Source organism: Gadus morhua, chromosome 18 (assembly GCF_902167405.1).
Source record: "Gadus morhua chromosome 18, gadMor3.0, whole genome shotgun sequence".
Classification (NCBI taxonomy): Eukaryota; Metazoa; Chordata; class Actinopteri; order Gadiformes; family Gadidae; genus Gadus; species Gadus morhua.
Genome location: NC_044065.1, coordinates 2153911 through 2174406, shown reverse-complemented (window position 1 = coordinate 2174406; position 20496 = coordinate 2153911). Strand labels below are relative to the sequence as shown.

The following is a 20496-nucleotide window of genomic DNA, read 5'->3' as shown; positions in this document are numbered from 1 at the left end:
TTGGGTCTTGGGGAGTTAGTTGGGTCTTGGGGAGTTAGTTTGGTCTTGGGGAGTTAGTTGGGTCTCGGGGAGTTAGTTGGGTCTTGCAAGGTAAGCTGGGTCTAGGAGTTAGTTGGCTCTTGGGGAGTTAGTTGGGTCTAGGAGTTAGCTAGGACAGCGTCTGGGCTCGTTGGTTAATCATCATCTTGTTTCTGGCCCCCAGCAGAGAGTAAGGACAGGCCCCACCTGACGGATTCCTTTACTCATGAAGTCAGTGACCTTCCCGACATCACCACTGACATCATTCACCAACGTACCAAGCTGTATGACACCCTCGAACCACCGGGGGGCGCTGAACAGGGAGCAGGTGATCGATCAGACCAGCCCCCGAACGAAGAGCACCCGTCGACCAAAGACCGCACATCGACCGAAGACCTCCCCTCTACCGAAGACCCTCGCCCTTGTGAAGGCCCCCCCTCTGCGGAAGAGGGCGGGGGTATCACCTACCCCCCCGCTGTGGCTGAGGCGGTCACCATGGAGACTGGGGAGGAGGAGGAGGAGAAGGAGGGTGCAGAGACTAACGTGGAGGAAGAGGAGCAAGGAAAAACGATGGCTATGGAGACCCAGAGTGAGGAAGAGGTGGCTATGGAGACCCAGAGTGAGGAAGAGGTGGCTATGGAGACCCAGAGTGAGGAAGAGGTCCCTGGGTATCAGACTGCATCAGGACAGCCCGGCGTCGAGGGCAGCAGTAGCAGACCTCGTTCTGAGGGCCATATACTAGGAGATCATCGCTCTGAAGGCCATCTACCCAGAGAACATCGTTCTGAAGGCCATCTACTAGGAGATCATCGCTCTGAAGGCCATCTACTAGGAGATCATCGCTCTGAAGGCCATCTACTAGGAGATCATCGCTCTGAAGGCCATCTACTAGGAGATCATCGCTCTGAGGGCCATCTACCCAGAGAACATCGTTCTGAAGGCCATCTACTAGGAGATCATCGCTCTGAGGGCCATCTACCAAGAGAACATCGCTCTGAAGGCCATCTACCCAGAGAACATCGTTCTGAAGGCCATCTACTCGCGGAGCATCGCTCTGCCCAGAGAGAGAGGGGCTACAAGAGCATTGGGGTCATAGGTGAGGACCGCCACAGAGGTTAACTGTAGTGCTGGTGTAGTTGGCTTTGTGAACACGTGCAGCCTGTAATGACCCTTGTCTCTCTATCTCCATTCAGATCCCAGCAAGATGATGGAAGAAAATGATCTTGCTCGAATTGGCCCCACCAACGTGGCTGACCATGAGAGCATCCGTTCCTCTGCAGGCCAGGCCGAGGGGGCGGAGGGGGTGGAGGGGGAGGGGGAGGAGGAGGAGGAGGAGGAGGCGGTACAGGGCGTGGAGGGGGAGGAGGTGGAGCAGGCGGTGGTGGAGGTGGAGCTGGGTGATAAGGGGGTCCAAGGGGAGGAGGGTGAGGAGGAGGGTGATGAGGAGGTCATGGGTGAGGAGGACGGGGAGGAGGAGGAGCTGGGTGAGGAGGGGGTGCAGGCGGAAGAGTTGCAAGAGGAGGAGCAAGCGTTGGTGGTGGAGGTTGAGCTGGGTGAGGAGGGGGTCCAGGAGGGGGAGGAGGAGGAGGAGGGGGTCCAGGAGGAGGAGGAGGGGGTCCAGGGGGAGCAGGGGGATGACGGGGTGCCGGCAGAAGAGTTTCAGAAAGAGGAGAAGGCGACGGAGGAGGTGGAGCAAGGTGATGATGAGGAGGAGGAGGAGCAGGGTGATGAGGGGGTGCAGGCGGAAGAGTGGCAGGAGGAGGAGGAGGAGGTGCTGGAGGAGGAGGAGGTGGAGGAGGAGGAGGAGGAGGAGGAGGAGGAGGAGGAGGGAGAGCAAAGTGAAGGTAAACAAATGTGTGTGTGTATATGCATGTCGCTATGGGAAAAAGTGTCTGCTAAATGGGACGTCTACCTTGTCCACTCCATGTAGAACTGTCTATGAAGACTCCCGCCTTCGTCCGAATGAAGAAGGTATTTGATCCTCCTCTGGGGGAAAGCAGTACGGCTCCTCAACAAGGTCCTCCAGACACGCGGTGAGTTAACCTGCCTCGTCACTATCAAGGAATGAATAATCACACAGTAATTACACACATTAGTTTGCCAGTTTGCTGCCGCATCACCTTATCCTAAAGAAGGTCGCCAGTAGACGTTGGTTCAGCATACCGTTGAACCTCCCAGCCCGTGCTGAGGTCCCATCTTGTCTGCCTGTTTATAAGGCATCCATGGTCTCCATCACAGGATAATAGAGACAAACGCGGTGTGGCAAGTCGCGTTAATTACAGTAAAATACTTAAGTCTGTTGTGTTTGCACACACTTAAACTTGAATCGTCTTCTGTAACGGCACAGGTTTGCCTTGTCAGGGCCTATAAGCTAAGGATTGTATATTGAACGAGTTAACGGGAGGCGTGCGTGGAACCAGTTAAGGAGCTCTCTCACATCCACAGGAAGGCTCCGGCCAAGCCCAGAAAGGTGAGGGCTAAGCAGGAGCGAGCCAGCCACCTCCCAAAGAGCTACCTGATGAGCACCTTCAAGCACTTTGCCAAGACCAGGGTCGCGGCTGATGTGTTTCCCGCCCTGGACAACATGTGAGTCACCATCACCTCAGCCTAACCTTAAGAACCTGAGTTTATCATCAAAACATCTCCAGTAAAACCATGGGGGTCCAGTAGAACAACGTGGGCCCAGTGAATTATCTTGTTCCATTAGAACATTGTGGGTCCAGCATCACCTGATCTCCAGCCCTGAAGTTATCCCCACCTGAAAGTGGGCGTTCCCTCGGGACCAGTCCCTCCTTGATGATTGGCCTTTAAGGAGTGATTTAGTGATCTGTGTTTTCTTTTCTTTTTTTCGGGAATTTTGCTTCGGTTTCTCCATCGTCCCCGACATCTTGGAATGATCTGTTTGCACACACACTCACACACACACACACACACACACACACACACACACACACACACACACACACACACACACACACACACACACACACACACACACACACACACACACACACACACACACACACACACACACACACATCTCACTCACTCGTGTGTGTTTTCCAGAGTGGATGCCTACTTTCAGCGAATGGCGTTGGACTTGGAGACGTACGCGAATCACGCCAAGAGGAAGACCATCGAGGTCGCCGACGTGGAACTACTGCTGAGGAGGTCTGTGGTCCGTCAGCAGACAGAGAAACGGAAAGGCGAGAGGGTCCATGGGAGTCTTTAGCAGATATAAACAATAAGAAGAGAGGGTCTCACTGTACTGTCGTCTTAACTGTGGTTCTCCAGCCCTCCCTCGCTACCCTCCAGCTTTCGTGTGAACCACTGCTTGTGCTCAGCCTCTAGTTCGGCATTCAACCTGTTTTTTCAAAGATCCACATCGGGACTCCAGCATGCGGATCTTAGCCGAGCCGAATGCCTTTAAACATCAACCTCATACACTCGCACACAAGGGGGCAGTACAGAGTTTCCAACCATAATGAACCCACGAGCAAGTCCGGCAGGCGGGACAGATTCTGCCAAATTTGAAAATATGTTGAAAAACATATATCTGTGGAAATGATGTAAAAGGTTTTGTGTTTTGCAACCAACTTAAAATCGTGTGTGTGTGTGTGTGTGTGTGTGTGTGTGTGTGTGTGTGTGTGTGTGTGTGTGTGTGTGTGTGTGTGTGTGTGTGTGTGTGTGTGTGTGTGTGTGTGTGTGTGTGTGTGTGTGTGTGTGTGTGTGTGTTCCTTTCCAGGCAGGGCTATGTTACAGACAAGGTTCCTGTGGAAGTGCTCATTGAGAAATATCTTCCCATGGAATACAGAAGGATGCTCATCCCCATAGCAACCAGCGGAAATATCGTCATCCCTAAACAAAAATAACTATTATTTCTGAGTACCGGATGACTTTAAAGAAAATGACGATTACATAAGGAGAAAGAATATTTGCTTGGTGTTTCTATTATTGTTGTTCCTTCTCTTTGTAGCATCGTTTTATATGTGCAATATTTCTCCTTTTTTTTTTTATAATAAATTTAAATAAAGATTTGTTTGTAAATTACGTTTGTTTATTATTAGAACTGAGACTATCCAATGATTTCCCGATGCACAGGGTTAGATTCCATTTGATTCCAGTTCAATATGGATTCCTTTAGGGATGTTTATGTTACCATAGCAATTGCTTAAATATGCATGAGTTTAACTTTGAACTAATGCTGTGAACTGTACAGAGAACCCTCAATCTCTACAACAAAAAGAGTCATGTTTAATAATAATTCATTGCATTCATATATGGCTTCCTTAAGACACCAAATGCATTACCTGGGGGGGGGGGGGGGGGTGATTATGTAACAAAGGGAGGGAAAGCTACAAACTGCACAAGATAGAAATAAAATTTAGTAATATTCTACCACATCGTCCACTGAATAAAGACATCGATTTAAAAGTTCCGCTGCATTTGAAGATTTGGTTTCAAGGTAAAAAAAAAAAAAAAATTTACCTACTGCATTCTCAAATGCTAACCATTACTTTTGGGTTTTGTTGGTTAGGGTTATTGTATGAATCCTACTATTGGTGGTGGGGGTGAACTATGGGTTAACCGCCACACGTGGGTAATGACCCTCCGGCGAACAAGGGGGCGCTGAGCTCCATGTCGCTGACTCTTCAGCTACCGCTAGCTCAGCGCTAGCCTGGCGCTAACAACAACAAGAACATCAACGTTAGGATTAAATTAAGATTAAATGTTTACGGTGAGTCTAATATTGCCATGAAACTCTTCATTTAACATTTGTTGACTCATCTTTATGCAATAAGATGTGGTTCCTGAAGGATTTTACGTGGCGCTGCTAATTCATCATATTGTTGCTTCTGCATAAAATAATCTGCTTTACTTATAATGAATACCTGTATGTTATATACCTATTTGATGATGTATAAAGATACATATGATACATATAATGTATAAAATATTCTGCTGCTCTTATTTTACCTTTATAACGACTATATAATCACCATGTGTATACCATGTCAAATATATCACAGCTGTATAATGTTTAAAATAATCTGCTTCTTTATCTTTAACGTATATCAAGATAAACAAAACTATCTTGGCCTTTACATATATTTATGTGTGTCAGTGTGTGTGTGTGTGTGTGTGTGTGTGTGTGTGTGTGTGTGTGTGTGTGTGTGTGTGTGTGTGTGTGTATGAATAGGTAGAGATGGATAGATAATGTTTATTCTGTTGAGTTATCGTTATGGAGTTATTATATTGTTAGTCATTTCTTAAACAATTCAGTTTTTTAAGTGGAATGCGGAAGAAAGTATTTATATTTCATCATCTTACCCTAATGAGGAAATTCTATTGGTTCACTTGGCCACGAGGATGATGATGATGATGATGATGATGATGATGATGATGATGTCTTCCAGTTGTCTGAGTGCTGTGTTTGGAACTACTTTACTGGGAAGTACGCTTAGCCTAGCTTAGCACACCGGTGGTCAAGCTGGCCATGTCCAGAGTCCCGAGCCCCCCTCCCCCTGCCGACATGTCCAGTGGGCCGGTGGCCGAGTCCTGGTGCTACACACAGGTAAACACACACACACACACACACACACACACACACACACACACACACACACACACACACACACAGGTAAACACACCCCGCCTCACATTTCAATGTCTTTATTTGTGTCCGCATTTATAAAATATACATTGCAAGGGCACAAATATTTTCAGTTGCTTTTGATGCCCTACATCCTCGAAACAACATGTTGCAGTACTTGAGTCAAACATGCACAGAATAGACAATACGTACACATGAGCTTATTCTGCACACAGTCTGTTAACAGACTGTATGCAGAATCTATGGGTACAGAAAACACCTTCTCCTCTAAATAGCTCGGCTGCCTATAATGGAGGAGATTGAGCAATATGTTGCAAGCTGCTTGGCTTTACATTTGGACAACCTCATAATTCTCAAGCCTCTGACCACCAGCCTGTGGACATGACCTAGGCTGCCGAAAATTGCCATTTGGAAATCATTCCAGCGATGTTCAGTTAGTGGTCCAGAGAATGTTGAAAAGTCTGTTCAGGGATTTGATCTACCCATAGCGTCCAGAGTAGGGTCGTGGACAGCCCATGCTTGTTGGTAGATCCTGCCGCTTCTCAATGCTTGTTTGTAAGCACCTCTTAACGCCGGCACGGCGCACATGATTAACAAGTTTGTAGAACATCTCAGCAAATGACTACATTAACGGCGGCAGTTACGACGGGTGCGGTTGTTTACGTTTTTACAAAAACAACATTGGCGTCGAGCGGTGCTTCACACACACACACACACACACTCTCACACACACACACACACACACACACACACACACACACACACACACACACACACACACACACACACACACAGGTAAACACACTCAGCCTCACTCACACACACACACACACACGCACGCACGCACGCACGCACGCACGCACGCACGCACGCGCGCACACACACACACACAGCCTCATTGTCCTGGTGCTACACACAGGTGAACTCACCCCGCCTCACACTCACACACAAACACACAGGTAAACACACTCAGCCTCACACACACACACACACACACACAGCCTCATTGACCTGGTGCTACACACAGGTAAACACACTCACACACACACCGGCTCATTGACCTGGCACTTTAAAGTCGTAACGTGAACAATTTGGAACTAGCTTGTGGATTTAAATGACCTGGACATATCTGTAGTCAATGCTGATCGATGTTGATTTTGATAACGTTATCAATAAAATAATACTAGTAACTGATATATTCTGCAATAAATAATTTGCAATTGGCCTATTCACTGGGAGGAGCTCAATCTTATACATTGGGACTTTAAGCATTTTACCAGATAAAACTGGATGTTGCATAACCGGACCTCAAGATGAAGGTTGCCTGTAGAGGAGACCGACTGATTATCCTCTTTTTCTTCAGATCAAAGTGGTGAAGTTCTCCTACATGTGGACCATCAACAACTTCAGCTTCTGTCGTGAGGAGATGGGAGAGGTCATCAAGAGCTCCACCTTCTCCTCCGGGGCTAACGATAAACTGAAATGGTGCGTTGATCGGAGAACTAAACCTAACCTCTTCCCCCGCAACACATTTAGGGATCAGATCCTTGGGCCACGGTTCTTCCGATGTCGTTCACACGCAGTTTCTCCTCGCACCCGCATCCCGTGGAAATAATATTAACGAGTCCTCTGCATCTTTTGTGATTAGACCCCAGGGTCGCGAAAGACAAATACTAACCTTAAAACGTAAGAATTGTCACCACGTGTAAACTGCGCAAAGTGACGTAATCATGGAGGAAATCACAGCAATATACGCTCCGCGTCCACAGCAATATAGAAATTATAAATGCAGGCACTTACTGCCGTGTATTCTCGGCGCAAATCTCAGTTAACCTTCCCGCTAGGTGTGCGTGTTACCCCTTACAGATCTTGACATTTACATTTAGGGGATTTAGCAGACGATTGTATCCAAAGCGAGTCAGTCAGGGTGAGGTGTCTTGCTCAGAGACAGCAGTACACTTCACTACGAGGAGCCGGGGATCGAACTAGCAACCTTCTGCTCACAAAGCAACCCGCTCAGCCTCCTGAGCTAAGCCCACGCCCCGTGCACAGACTAACACTAACACCATCTCCTGTGTCCTCAAGGTGTTTGCGAGTTAACCCTAAGGGATTGGACGAGGAGAGTAAGGACTACCTGTCTCTCTACCTGCTGCTCGTGAGCTGTCCGAAGGCGGAGGTCCGTGCCAAGTTCAAGTTTTCAATCCTCAACGCCAAAGGGGAGGAGACCAAGGCTATGGGTGAGTCGGCAGCAGCATCACGTTCAGTCCAGAGGTCCACCCATTGTGTCAACGATGAGTTCATAAAATAATAGATAATGGAATTATAAAATAATATATAATCTTCTGATGTAGAGGCTACGTCTATGCAATCATGTTGGTGCTAATTATACCAGGGCCACTAATTAGAATAGTGTATGTTCTAACGTGTGTGTGTGTGTGTGTGTGTGTGTTTGTGTGTGCGTGCAGAAAGCCAGCGAGCGTACCGCTTCGTGCAGGGTAAAGACTGGGGTTTCAAGAAGTTCATCCGGCGAGACTTTCTATTGGACGAAGCCAACGGTCTTCTGCCCGACGACAAGCTCACCCTGTTCTGTGAGGTAATCGCCCTTTATTTGATTCATTTGAACTGGTGAATACTGGGAGCTGCCCATTACAACCACAGACCTCTACTTGTATTACCATGAGCTGCCAAGTACATCCACCGTCTTCCACTGGTTATCACGATAGCTGCCCAGTTCAACCAGTGTCTTCTACTGGTTATTATGGGAGCTGCCTACCATAAGACAAGAGTTAGGGTTAGGTTTATGGTTTGGGGTTGGTTAGGGTTATGGTTTGGGTGGGTTAGGGCTGGGGCTGGTTAGATTAGGTTATGGTTTGGGTGGGTTAGGGCTGGGGCTGGTTAGATTAGGTTATGGTTTGGGTGGGTTAGGGCTGGGGCTGGTTAGATTAGGTTATGGTTTGGGTGGCTAGGGCTGGGGCTGGTTAGATTAGGTTATGGTTTGCGTAGGTTAGAGCAGGGCTGGTTGGATTAGGTTATGGTTTGGGTGGGTTAGAGCAGGGCTGGTTGGATTAGGTTCTGGTTTGGGTGGGTTAGAGCAGGGCTGTTTGGTTTAGGTTCTGGTTTGCGTAGGTAAGGGCTATGCTCAGGGTCAGGCTGGTCCTTAAAGGTGCTCCCTTGCAGGTGAGTGTGGTGCAGGACTCGGTGAACATCTCTGGCCAGAACACCATGAACATGGTGAAGGTGCCAGACTGCCGGCTGGCGGAGGAGCTGGGAGGCCTGTGGGAGAACTCCAGGTTCACCGACTGCTCGCTCTGCGTCGCGGGGCAGGAGTTCCAGGCGCACAAAGCCATCCTGGCAGGTACTAACAGAGCCCCCGAGGAAATGGTGGAAATATGGTCTAATTTGTTGTCTGCGTAATGGGGAGTGCCGAGTCATGCTGACTTCCTCTGCGGCTGTCTCCAGCTCGTTCTGACTCGCTCTCCTGTTGGTTTTGCAGCTCGGTCGCCCGTGTTCAGTGCCATGTTTGAACATGAGATGGAGGAGAGTAAAAAGGTGAATTCCCTTCACTGAACGCTCATTTTAAATTATTGTTGGAACTATACTGTAATTCTGCTGTCATTTTCTTTATCATACTCGACTGCACTATTCTATGTCATGCTGCCTACGTTGTGTTCCAGAACCGTGTGGAGATCAACGATGTTGAGCCGGAGGTCTTCAAAGAGATGATGTGCTTCATTTACACTGACAAAGCTCCCAACCTGGACAAGATGGCTGATGACCTGCTAGCTGCAGCTGACAAGGTCTGTTAAAAAAGCCCTCGTCTTTTAATGATACCCTGGTCTTTTAAAGATACCTTTGTGTTTTAAAGATACCCTAATCTTTTAAAGATGCCACAGTGTTTTAAAGATACCAGGACCATTTAAAGATGACATGGTGTTTACAAGATACAGTGATGTTTTAAGATAACAAAACGTTTTAAAGAGACCCTGGTCCTTTAAAGATATAAATCTACAAATTGACCACTGCATCCTTAGCTTCGGACTCCATCAAACATCCTCAAATGTCTGTCGGTAGCCCTGATGTTAACGTGTGGTTTCTCTGTTTGTCAGTACGCCCTGGAGAGGTTAAAGGTCATGTGTGAGGATGCGTTGTGCAGCAGTCTGTCGGTGGAGAACGCAGCCGACGTCCTGATCCTCGCAGATCTACACAGTGCTGATCAGCTGAAGACCCAGGCTGTAGACTTCATAAACTAGTCAGTACTCTCCCTCTCTGTCAATTCCCCTCTCTCTGTCTCTCTCTGTCTTTCTCTCTCTCTTTCACTTCCTCTCTCTGTCTCTCTCTCTGTCACTTCCTCTCTCTGTCTCTCCCTCTCTCTGTCTCACTGTCTCTGTCAATTTCTCTGTCTCTCCCTCTCTCTGTCTCACGGTCTCTGTCAATTTCCCTCTCTCTGTCCTCACTCTCGCCCTGTCACTTCCTCTCTCTGTCTCCGTCACTTCCTCACTCTGTCTCTCACTCATCCCCTCCCCAACTCACTCTGTCTCCCTACATTAACCTTATTAGACTCCTTGTGTATGCAACCTGCAAGCCCAGCGGGTTTTTAATTGATTGTGTCTGTGTGGCTCTCTCTGTCTCTCTCTCTCTGTCTCTCTGTCTCTCTCTCTCTCTCTCTCTCTGTCTCTCTCTCTCTGTCTCTCTGTCTCTCTCTCTCTCTCTCTCTCTCTCTCTCTCTCTCTGTCTCTCTCTCTCTCTCTCTCTCTCTCTCTCTCTCTCTCTCTGTGTCTCTCTCTCTCTGTGTGTGTGTGTCTCTCTCTCTCTCTCTCTGTGTGTGTGTAGCCATGCTGCGGAGGTGATGGAGACGGCTGGCTGGCGGTCCATGGTGGCGTCCCACCCCCACCTGGTGGCCGAGGCGTACCGCTCCCTGGCCTCCGCCCAGTGCCCCTTCCTAGGCCCGCCCCGCAAGCGCCTCAAGCAGTCCTAACACACACACACACACACACACACACACACACACACACACACACACACACACACCCGCTGCCGAAGGGCCCTCCTCCTGGACAGAACGTTAACCACCACCAAGAACTAGTTGGTACTAGTCATCTAACTAGAACAGCTAGTTAAGTCATTACAAGCTAGTTAGATCTAACCCACTAAATCGATCCCAGACAGATATTTACACCATAGCTGGCTAGGTAGATATAGACCAACTAGTTAGAGACTAACCAGCTAGTTAGCTCTAGACCCACATGTTACATCCTAACAAGCGAGTTAGATCTAGTCAAACTAGTTGGGTATGACCAACTTCTTAGATCCTAGCCAGCTAGCTAGATCCTAGCCTACCAGTTCGATGCTAAACCAGCTAGTTAGAACCAGACCAGCTCGTTAGATCCTCACCAGCTAGTAAGATGCTAACCAGCTCTCAAGTACCTTTCCCAGCTGGTTAGATCCTAACCAGCTGGTTAGGATCTAACCATCTGGTTAGGATCTAACCAGCTGGTTAGCCTTGGAGCGGGATTGGAGGGGAGGGAGAAATCTTCAGGAGTAGGAGTAGTAGAGTAGAGTAGTAGTTATCTCCATGTTGGACTGTTCTCTTGGTGAATGGGTTTTGAGAATCCTGAAAGACACCAAGACCTGCTAGTAGGACTGCAAGATCTACTAGTAGGACTACAATACCTACTACTAGGACTACAAACGCTACTAATAGGACTACAAGACCATCTAGTAGGAGTATAGGACCTACCAGGACTCCAAGCCCTAGTAGGACGCCCAAGAACTACTCGGGGGACTACAAGACCCTCTACTAAAACTACAAGAACTACTGGTAGGACTACAAGAACTACTAGTAGGACTCCGAGACCTGCTACCAGGACTACAAGACCCGCTAGCAGGACTTCAATCCGTGAGGAGCCTGAAGGAGAGCCTGGACAGCCACCCACTGACAAAGCTACAGCTGGCCAGCGACCTAGCTAACAAGCCATTCCCTTGGCCTGGAAACCGTTTATGACGTCATGTTGTTAGTGACCTCTGCTTTGTCCTTGTAATTATTTTCATATCGATTTGTACAAGCTGATGGAGGCTCTGTAAACCAAATGTCAATTGTAAAGTGTAGCCGGACATTTCTGGACAGGATCGAAGACTGGGAGAATTGAATTTGAACACGTTTTAATGTTCCGAAACCCTCCTCTGTGGAAAGACTGTTAGCTCCCTTTATGATGGCCGTGACGATTCGTTGTTGCCATATTTGTTCAAAAAGGAATAAATCACAGCTATTTTGTATTTAATGCAAAGCAGACTTGGATTCCTTGTTTTTTGTTAGCGATTTTGGATTGAACTGTACAGGTTTGCATAAAAATTACATGAGCGCTTAATATTCATGTTTATCCAATTAATACATGAATATGTTTAAAGGGCTACGTCACGCTCGACCATTTTCTTATATAAGAAACTATTACTTCATATGTAATGCTGGGTATCGGTACACGATACCTAAATGTATAGACCGAACTAACCCGGTAACGAGTAGTATCGGAACTTCTCCAGTCAGACACAATGCATTCGGTCCTTTTTGTCGTCCACGGATCAAGAAAAAAATCAGACAGTTGGAACTGTCGGATGATAGTTGGACGAAAGTTGTGTGGCGTTGCTTGCAGTCAATCACCGAAGGCGCTCTTTGATTTATCGCGAAATGTCATCAACCCACTGCGCAAAAGCTGCAGCCCGTACAAGTTGTGGTGAATTCTTGTGTATAAATACTATCAGATTAAGATCTCATCTCATCTCATCTCATTTTCGTCCGCTTATCCGGGGTCGGGTCGCGGGGGGAGCAGCTCAAGCAAGGGGCCCCAGACTTCCCTTTCCCGGGCCACATTGACCAGCTCTGACGGGGGGATCCCGAGGCGTTCCCAGGCCAGTGTTGAGATATAATCTCTCCACCTAGTCCTGAGTCTTCCCCGAGGTCTCCTCCCCACTGGACGTGCCTGAAACACCTCCCAAGGAAGGCGCCCAGTGGGCATCCTTACCAGATGCCCGAACCACCTCAGCTGACTCCTTTCTAAATAAAGGAGTAGCGGCTCTAATCCGAGTTCCTCACGGATGGCTGAGCTTTCTCCCTAGCCCTAAGGGAGACGCCAGCCACCCTTCTGAGAAAACTCATCTCGGCCGCTTGTACCCGCGATCTCGTCCTTTCGGTCATCACCCAGCCCTCATGACCATAGGTGAGGATAGGAACGAAGATCGACCGGTAGATCGAGAGCTTTGCCTTGCGGCTCAGCTCTCTTTTCGTTACAACGGTGCGGTAAAGCGAACGCAATACCGCCCCCGCTGCTCCGGTTCTCCGGCCAATCTCACGCTCCATAGTACCCTCACTCGCGAACAAGACCCCGAGGTACTTGAACTCCTTCACTTGGGCTAAGGACTCATTTCCTACCCGGAGTAAGCAATCCATCGGTTTCCTGCTAAGAGTCATGGCCTCAGATTTAGCGGTGCTGATCCTCATCCCAGCCGCTTCGCACTCGGCCGCCAGCCGATCCAGTGAGTGCTGAAGGTCACAGGCCGATGATCCCATGAGGACCACATCATCTGCAAAAAGCAGTGACGAGATCCTCAGACCACCGAACTGCAACCCCTCCCCACCACGACTACGCCTCGATATCCTGTCAATGTATATCACAAACAGGATTGGTGACAAGGCGCAGCCCTGGCGGAGACCAGCACCCACTGAGAACGAAACTGACTGGCTGCCGAGGACGCGAACACAGCTCTCGCTTTGGGAGTACAGGGATTGGATGGCCCTGAGGATAGACCCCCTTACCCCATACTCCCGCAGCACCTCCCACAGTTTCTCCCGGGGGACCCGGTCATACGCCTTCTCCAGATCCACAAAACACATGTAGACCGGATGGGCATACTCCCAGGCCCCCTCCAGGATCCTTGTGAGAGTGAAGAGCTGGTCCGTAGTTCCACGTCCGGGGCGAAAACCGCATTGTTCCTCTTCAATCTGAGGTTCGACGATCGGCCGAACCCTCCTTTCCAGCACCTTGGAGTAGACTTTACCAGGGAGGCTGAGAAGTGTGATACCCCGGTAATTGGCACACACTCTCTGGTCCCCCTTTTTGAACAGGGGAACCACCACCCCGGTTTGCCACTCCTTTGGCACTGTACCCGACTCCCACGCGATGTTGAATAGGCGTGTCAACCATGACAGCCCCTCAACACCCAGAGCCTTTAGCATTTCTGGCTGGATCTCATCAATCCCTGGGGCTTTGCCACTGCGGAGATGTTTGACTACCTCAGTGACCTCCACCAGGGAAATTGACGACGAAACACCATCAACCTCGAGCTCTGCCTCCAACATAGAGGGCGTGTTATTCGGATTCAGGAGTTCCTCAAAGTGTTCCTTCCAACGTCCGACGACCTCCTCAGTTGAGGTCAACAGAGTCCCATCCTTACTGTACACAGCTTGGATGGTTCCCCGTTTCCCCCTCCTGAGGTGCCGGATAGTCTTCCAGAAACTCTTTGGTGCCGACCGAACTCCTCTCCGAACTTCTCCCACACCCGCTGCTTAGCCTCCGACACGGCAGCAGCTGTAGCCCTTCGGGCCTGTCGGTACCCTGCAACCGAGTCAGGAGTCCTCCAGGATATCATATCCCGGAAGGCCTCCTTCTTCAATTGGACGGCTTCCCTGACCACCGGTGTCCACCACGGTGTCCGAGAGTTGACTCAGATCAGATGACACGATCACAAAATCGATCATTGATCTTCGGCCTAGGGTACTCTGGTACCAGGTACACTTATGAGCACCCTTATGTTCGAACATGGTGTTTGTTATGGATAATCCATGACTAGCACAGAAGTCCAATAAGAAACGACCTCTCGGGTTTAGATCAGGGAGGCCGTTCCTCCCCACCACGCCTCTCCAGGTGTCTCCATCGTTGCCCACGTGGGCGTTGAAGTCACCCAGCAGAACTACGGAGTCCCCTACTGGAGCCCCATACAGGACTCCATTCAGGGTCTCCAAGAAGGCCGAGTACTCTGAGCTGCTGTTTGGTGCATACGCACAAACAACAGTCAGAGTTTTCCCCCCCCTACAACCCTTAGGCGCAGGGAGGCGACCCTCTCGTCTACCAGGGTAAACTCCAACACCGCGGCGCTCAGCCGGGGATTTATGAGTATCCCCACACCCGCCCGGCGCCTCACGCCCTTGGCAACTCCGGAGAAGAATAGAGTCCAACCCTTATCCAGGAGTACGGTACCAGAGCTGAGACTGTGCGTGGAGGTAAGCCCCACCAGATCTAACTGATAGCGCTCCACCTCCCTCACAAGCTCCGGTTCCTTTCCCCACAGCGAGGTGACGTTCCACGTCCCCAGAGCCAGCTTCTGCCGCCCGGGTCTGGTCCGTCGAGACCCCTGACCTTTGCTGCCACCCATGTGGCTCCGCACCCGACCCCAACGGGTCTTCCCACAGGTGGTGGGCCCATGAGATGAAGAGAGGGGGGGTGCCACGTAGTTAGTTCAGGCTGTGCCCGACCGGGCTCCGTGGCAAACCCGGCCACCAGGCGCTCGCCATCGAGCCCTCCGTCTGGGCCTGGCTCCAGACGGGGGCCCCGGGCTTCCTCTGGGCCGGGTCACATCTCCTCTTTTTTCGATATTCATTGAGGATTTTTGAAGCATCAGATTAAGATAAATGGATCAAATGCAGTCGTATTATTATCACTTTATAGATATATAGTTATATATAGGCTGTAGATATACACTTTATAGAGCATGGCTGTTCTTTTCAACTTGAACAGAACTTAGTAATGTTTCACTTCAACAGGGGGCAGTAACGAGTTACAGTGCAACCTAGCGACCCTATCTCCACTTAGTTAGACTAATATGGTTTTATAATAACCTAGCACAGTCTAATAATTATAGGGATGTATTTAGTTAATTATTATAACGTGTACAAATAATATTATTTATTATTGCAGTTGAATATAAGTAGTATAATAAAATAGTAATAATAATATCATATCTTACTATCAATAATTATAGTATTTAAACTGTATTATATGTGGAAGGTACATAACCATTGCATGAATGTGCAGGATGTTATATGTTTATTTCGCCTTCTAATCTAAGGTTAATGATGATTGGCCTTCGGAAGGAGTAATCAAACGTGAAACTAAAGACCTGAGGTTGACCTACTGGTCGATGGGACCGGCGGACCTTCCTGTGTTCCAGACATCAGATCTGCAGGGCGCAGGTCTAAATTAGAAGCAGATCGGTAAGAGGTGTGTAGATGCTGTTTAGATGGTTCGATTTGAGATGTTGTAGTACTGGATATTTGTTTTGTTACTATATGATACTAGATGTTATGATACTGGATAGATGTTTTGATACTATAGATACTACTAGATGTTATGATACTGGACATGTTATGATAGTGGATAGATGATACTGTCATGATAGTGGATAGATGATACTAGAAGTTATGATACTGGATAGGTGATACTAGAGGTTATGATACGAGGTGAATGTTATGATACTGGATAGATGATAGATACTAGATGTTATGATGCTGGTTAGATTGTATGGTACTGGAAAGATGATACTAGTTATGATGCTGGTTAGATGGTAGGGTACTGGATCGATGTTACTAGATGTTATGATACTGAATCAATGTTTTGATACCAGATGTTATAATGCTATTTTGAAATTATTGGTTAGATACTTGGATACTGAACCCTCCCTAGGTTTCTCTGCCAATGTGAATTATTGCAGTCACAATGCTGTGGTCGAGCTACGATACAACACTGTGCGAGTGCACAAGATTCACTAGCAAGTAAGATTCCCCAAACCAATCAGGGAAGAGATGCCCTGATTGGTCATAAATCAGACAGGAGCGGTCTTAAATCTAAATGGGCTCAAAGAGGCAGGCGCAGTCGACCAGAAGAGAGCATTTCACTCACTAATAGCTAATGTATGGCTATGGCATTTCTAACAAATTACACTCAAGTTATAGCTCTTGAATAGAGTTCAAGAGCTATAACTTATAGCTCTTACATACCACACATTTAAGGGCTGTATGTCATTATGCAATAATTATGCAACAATCTAAAGTATCCTCAATACGTTTAAAATGTAGAGCAGTTTAACCCCTCAACAATACCCTGCTCTTCATCTGACAGAGTTTACAGGTAGAATAGATTTTAGGGAGACGTAAAATCTCCCCCCCTCCCCCTACCTCTTTGGTCTAACCCATATGGCTCCAGCCCACAGGGTAACTGGACACTCCCATTACAGCTCCCAGGGGGACAGGCGGGGGGGTCCCATTAGACAAGAGGGTGTGGATCGGCCTCTTTTCTCTTCCCTTCTTTGAAGTGACGGTGCTCTGATGGCTTCTGGTTACCGTACAACCAGAGGTCCGGCAATATAATATGGTACATAATATATGACATATAATATATATGTGAGAGAGAGAGAGAGAGAGAGAGAGAGAGAGAGAGAGAGAGAGAGAGAGAGAGAGAGAGAGAGAGAGAGAGAGAGAGAGAGAGAGAGAGAGAGAGGGGGGGGGAGAGAGAGAGAGAGAGAGAGAGAGGGGGAGAGAGTGGGAGATATGAATTGCAATCGAAGCCCTACCCTGTTTAATATTTATACACTATCATATAATATTAAATGTCTGCAGTGTGCGGTTTGCCCACCCCTCCTCTCCCCCACAACGGAGTGGTTGAGGGCAAGACTCAACATTCTGGAAATGTACTGCAAGAATGGCCGCCTTTCAGTAAATTGGGACAGCTGTAAAATTATATTTTAATAAAAAAAGAGCCAATCCAACAGCAGCCTTTTCTTCCTGGGAGGATGGACCCTGGAGCAGACGACAGCTGCTCTTACCTGGGTCCTCCTCAACTTCCCTCATATCGCAATCTGGCTTCATCTTTACCCTCACTGATCAAACCTCCCCGTTCTGTATGGAAGTGGCCTTCTCCAGCCCCCACACCCACTTCAGGAGAAGGCTCTGCTCCTCCAGCTCTGGTTGTAGCATTGAGTTCCTCCTAGCGATTTTTAAGATCGCTCTATGAAGCAGTGAGGCTGTAAGGCCATGAGGCTCAATCACTATCCACTGTCATCCACCAGTAACGTAAGAGCGGCTCAATATGTCGTTGCATGGCACGGATGAATGCCGCCACAAATAAAGGGTGTAGCTTCCAACATGTTGATGTAACCCTAACCCTATTTTTGTAACCCGTCCTGTAAATCCGATCATTCTCTGTGCCATTACCCAGCCCGGTCATTTACTCTACCATAGCCTATCCAGTTCCTAGACTGTACCCTAACCCAGCCAGGTCATAGTCTGTACCATAAGCCAGCCAGGTTACAGTGTGTACCAGTAGCTAAGTGCTCGTGATCTTGAAACCGCCGTAAGGACCAGTCTGACCTTATCCGATGCCAATACTAACAGCCTTGATCGATTCCCCCCTCTCCCCCTCTCTCTCTCTCTCTCTCTCTCTCTCTCTCTCTCTCTCTCTCTCTCTCTCTCTCTCTCTCTCTCTCTCTCTCTCTCTCTCTCTCTCTCTCTCTCTCTCTCTCTCTATTTCTCTCTCTCTCTCTCCCCCTATTTCTCTCACTCTCTCTCTCTCTCTCTCTCTCTCTCTCTCTCTCTCTCTCTCTCTCTCTCTCTCTCTCTGTCTCTCTCTCTCTCTCTCTCTCTCCCTATGTCTGTCTCCCTCTCTCTCTCTTTATATATATAGTGTACTGAATAGACAGGCTCGATGGAGTGAGACATCCTGGATGGTGAGACAGATGGAGGAACAGTAGATAAATGGCCTCTTAGAGTCTAATAGAATTTCCTCCTGCCCCCCAGGGAGGCTCCCCTACCCATCTCTCCCCCGCTCCCCTCCTCTCATATCCCCTCCTCTCCTCTCCTCTCTCTCCCCCGCTGCCCCCCTCTCATATCCCCTCCTCTCCCCACCCTTCCATTCCATTTGCACAGCAGGTTTTATTTCATCAGAAGCTTAATCGAAAACAGTAGCCCTTCTCCCTCTCCTCCGCTCCACTCTCTTCTATCCGCCCTCTGTCCCCCTCCCCTCCTCTCCTACCCCTCTCCTCTTTCACCTCCTCTCCTCTCTTACCCCTCCCCTCTGTCCCCCTCCCCTCCTCTCTCTTCCCTCCCCTCTTTCAACTCCTCTCCTCTCTCTCCCCCCCCCTCTTTCTCCTCCTCTCCTCTCTCTTTCCTTTCTCTTTTCTCTCTACTCTCCTGTTCCCTCTCTCTCCTTACTCTTCTCCTCTTTCTCCTCCTCTGTTCGCTCTCTTCTCTCCTCCTCTCTCCATCGACACATCCCTCCTCTCCTCCCTTTCTCCTCTCCTCTCCTTCCTCCTATCCCCTCTGTCCTCTCGTCTCCTCTGCTCGGATCCTCTCCTCATATCCTATGCAATCCTCTCCCCTCCAGTAGTAATGAAACCAGGATTGCCTTCATCTAGGGCCTACTGCTGAAACCATCGAGACAGACCAGTACACACATCAATGTGCACCAGCTAAGACCAGTAGAATAGCAGAGAACTGAATATACATCAATATAGACCAGGTGGTACATCAATAGATACCAGTAACGACCAGCCGAGACTCGAAGAGGCCGTAGACATCGGTAGAATCATCAGGAGACGTCATTATTGACCAGCCTGCGCCGATGGAGACCAGAAGAGCCCGGTACACACTATACTACAATAGCGAAACCATTAGACACCAGTAGAGACCAGAAGAGACCAGTAGATACTACCATAGAGATCATTGAACACAATTCAACACCAGTCTAGACATCAGGAGGGACCAGATGACACCAATATACACCTGTTGAGATTCCAGATCAGAAGCGACCAGTAGACAAGTGGCCATAGCAGGTGGACGCACACAGTGATCTATCATGTGTCGGTTCTCCAGCTCCCCAGGGAGAATACCTCGAGTCAGGTGTGTCAGCCAGCTGAGTGGCTGCTCACTCAGTGCTCCCTCACCCCCTCCCCTACGGGCCCCCTCGGAGGGAACATTCTTTGCTAGTAAAGAGTGAAGGATTGCTGATGTTCTCAGCATTCTGACCAAACCCTTCCCAAACCATAACCCTCACCTTCTTCGTGGATATTTATTAAACAAAACCCGTTAGCAAACCATGAACCTCACCTTCTTCTGGGATATTCCTTTATTAATATGTGTTGACAGAAAAAAACTGCTTTGCAGAAACGTGTCCCAGCATGCATTGCATCAGCATGACTCCCAATGAACCACGGGAGTAGCAAACAAAAAGCAGTTTGCATAGCTGGCTCTAGGCATGTTTTCATAGAGCATTTCTGCATAAAATAAAAAGTTTGAACAGTTTTTTTAGCTTCCTGTTGCATCATGCTAAAACACATGTTGTTCTAGACAAGGGCCTGCATAGCAAGAATAACAGCATGAAATGAAAGACTAATACTACATGAAAAAGTATTGTATTTATTTTATTCATCTAGGTAATACCAATTGATATTTAAAGTATATTTTCCAGGGATGACTTGCATGAGTATGTCCTGTATGTCCTGTGTGGCACAGGACATACAAAAGAACATGCATAAGAACAAACGCAAAAATGTGCCAAAATGTTCTGTTCCAAAATCATGAACAGAACATTGCTGGCGCTGCATAGGAAAAGGCTTTCCTACACATGTGGCGAACAGACAATTGCAGCCGGTCCCATAGTGGCTACTGTCTCCCTTTTGTAGAAGTAGTATCTCTAGTGGCTTGTGTCTCTAGTGGCTTGTGTCTCTAGTGGCTTGTGTCTCCATTGGCTATTGTCTCCATTGGCTAGTGTCTCTGGTGTCTATAGTGTCTCTGGTGTGTTCAGTGTCTCTTTTGTTTTAAGTGG

General features: G+C 48.3%; 2 protein-coding genes across 2 annotated transcripts; both read left to right on the top strand.

Moving 5' to 3' along the window:
- The first annotated feature begins 1432 nt into the window (after window positions 1-1432).
- Window positions 1433-4068, top strand: LOC115531310 (centromere protein T). Its single transcript, XM_030340493.1, has 5 exons — window positions 1433-1862; window positions 1949-2051; window positions 2464-2604; window positions 3085-3189; window positions 3764-4068. Exons 1-5 carry the CDS (start codon window positions 1469-1471, stop codon window positions 3888-3890), a joined length of 870 nt encoding a protein of 289 aa, XP_030196353.1. The 5' UTR covers window positions 1433-1468; the 3' UTR covers window positions 3891-4068.
- A 557-nt stretch (window positions 4069-4625) lies between these two features.
- On the top strand, window positions 4626-11921 carry spop (speckle type BTB/POZ protein). Its single transcript, XM_030340491.1, has 10 exons — window positions 4626-4756; window positions 5436-5593; window positions 6996-7117; window positions 7718-7869; window positions 8098-8225; window positions 8810-8987; window positions 9126-9181; window positions 9307-9429; window positions 9739-9881; window positions 10463-11921. Exons 2-10 carry the CDS (start codon window positions 5516-5518, stop codon window positions 10605-10607), a joined length of 1125 nt encoding a protein of 374 aa, XP_030196351.1. The 5' UTR covers window positions 4626-4756; window positions 5436-5515; the 3' UTR covers window positions 10608-11921.
- Window positions 11922-20496: the final 8575 nt, after the last annotated feature.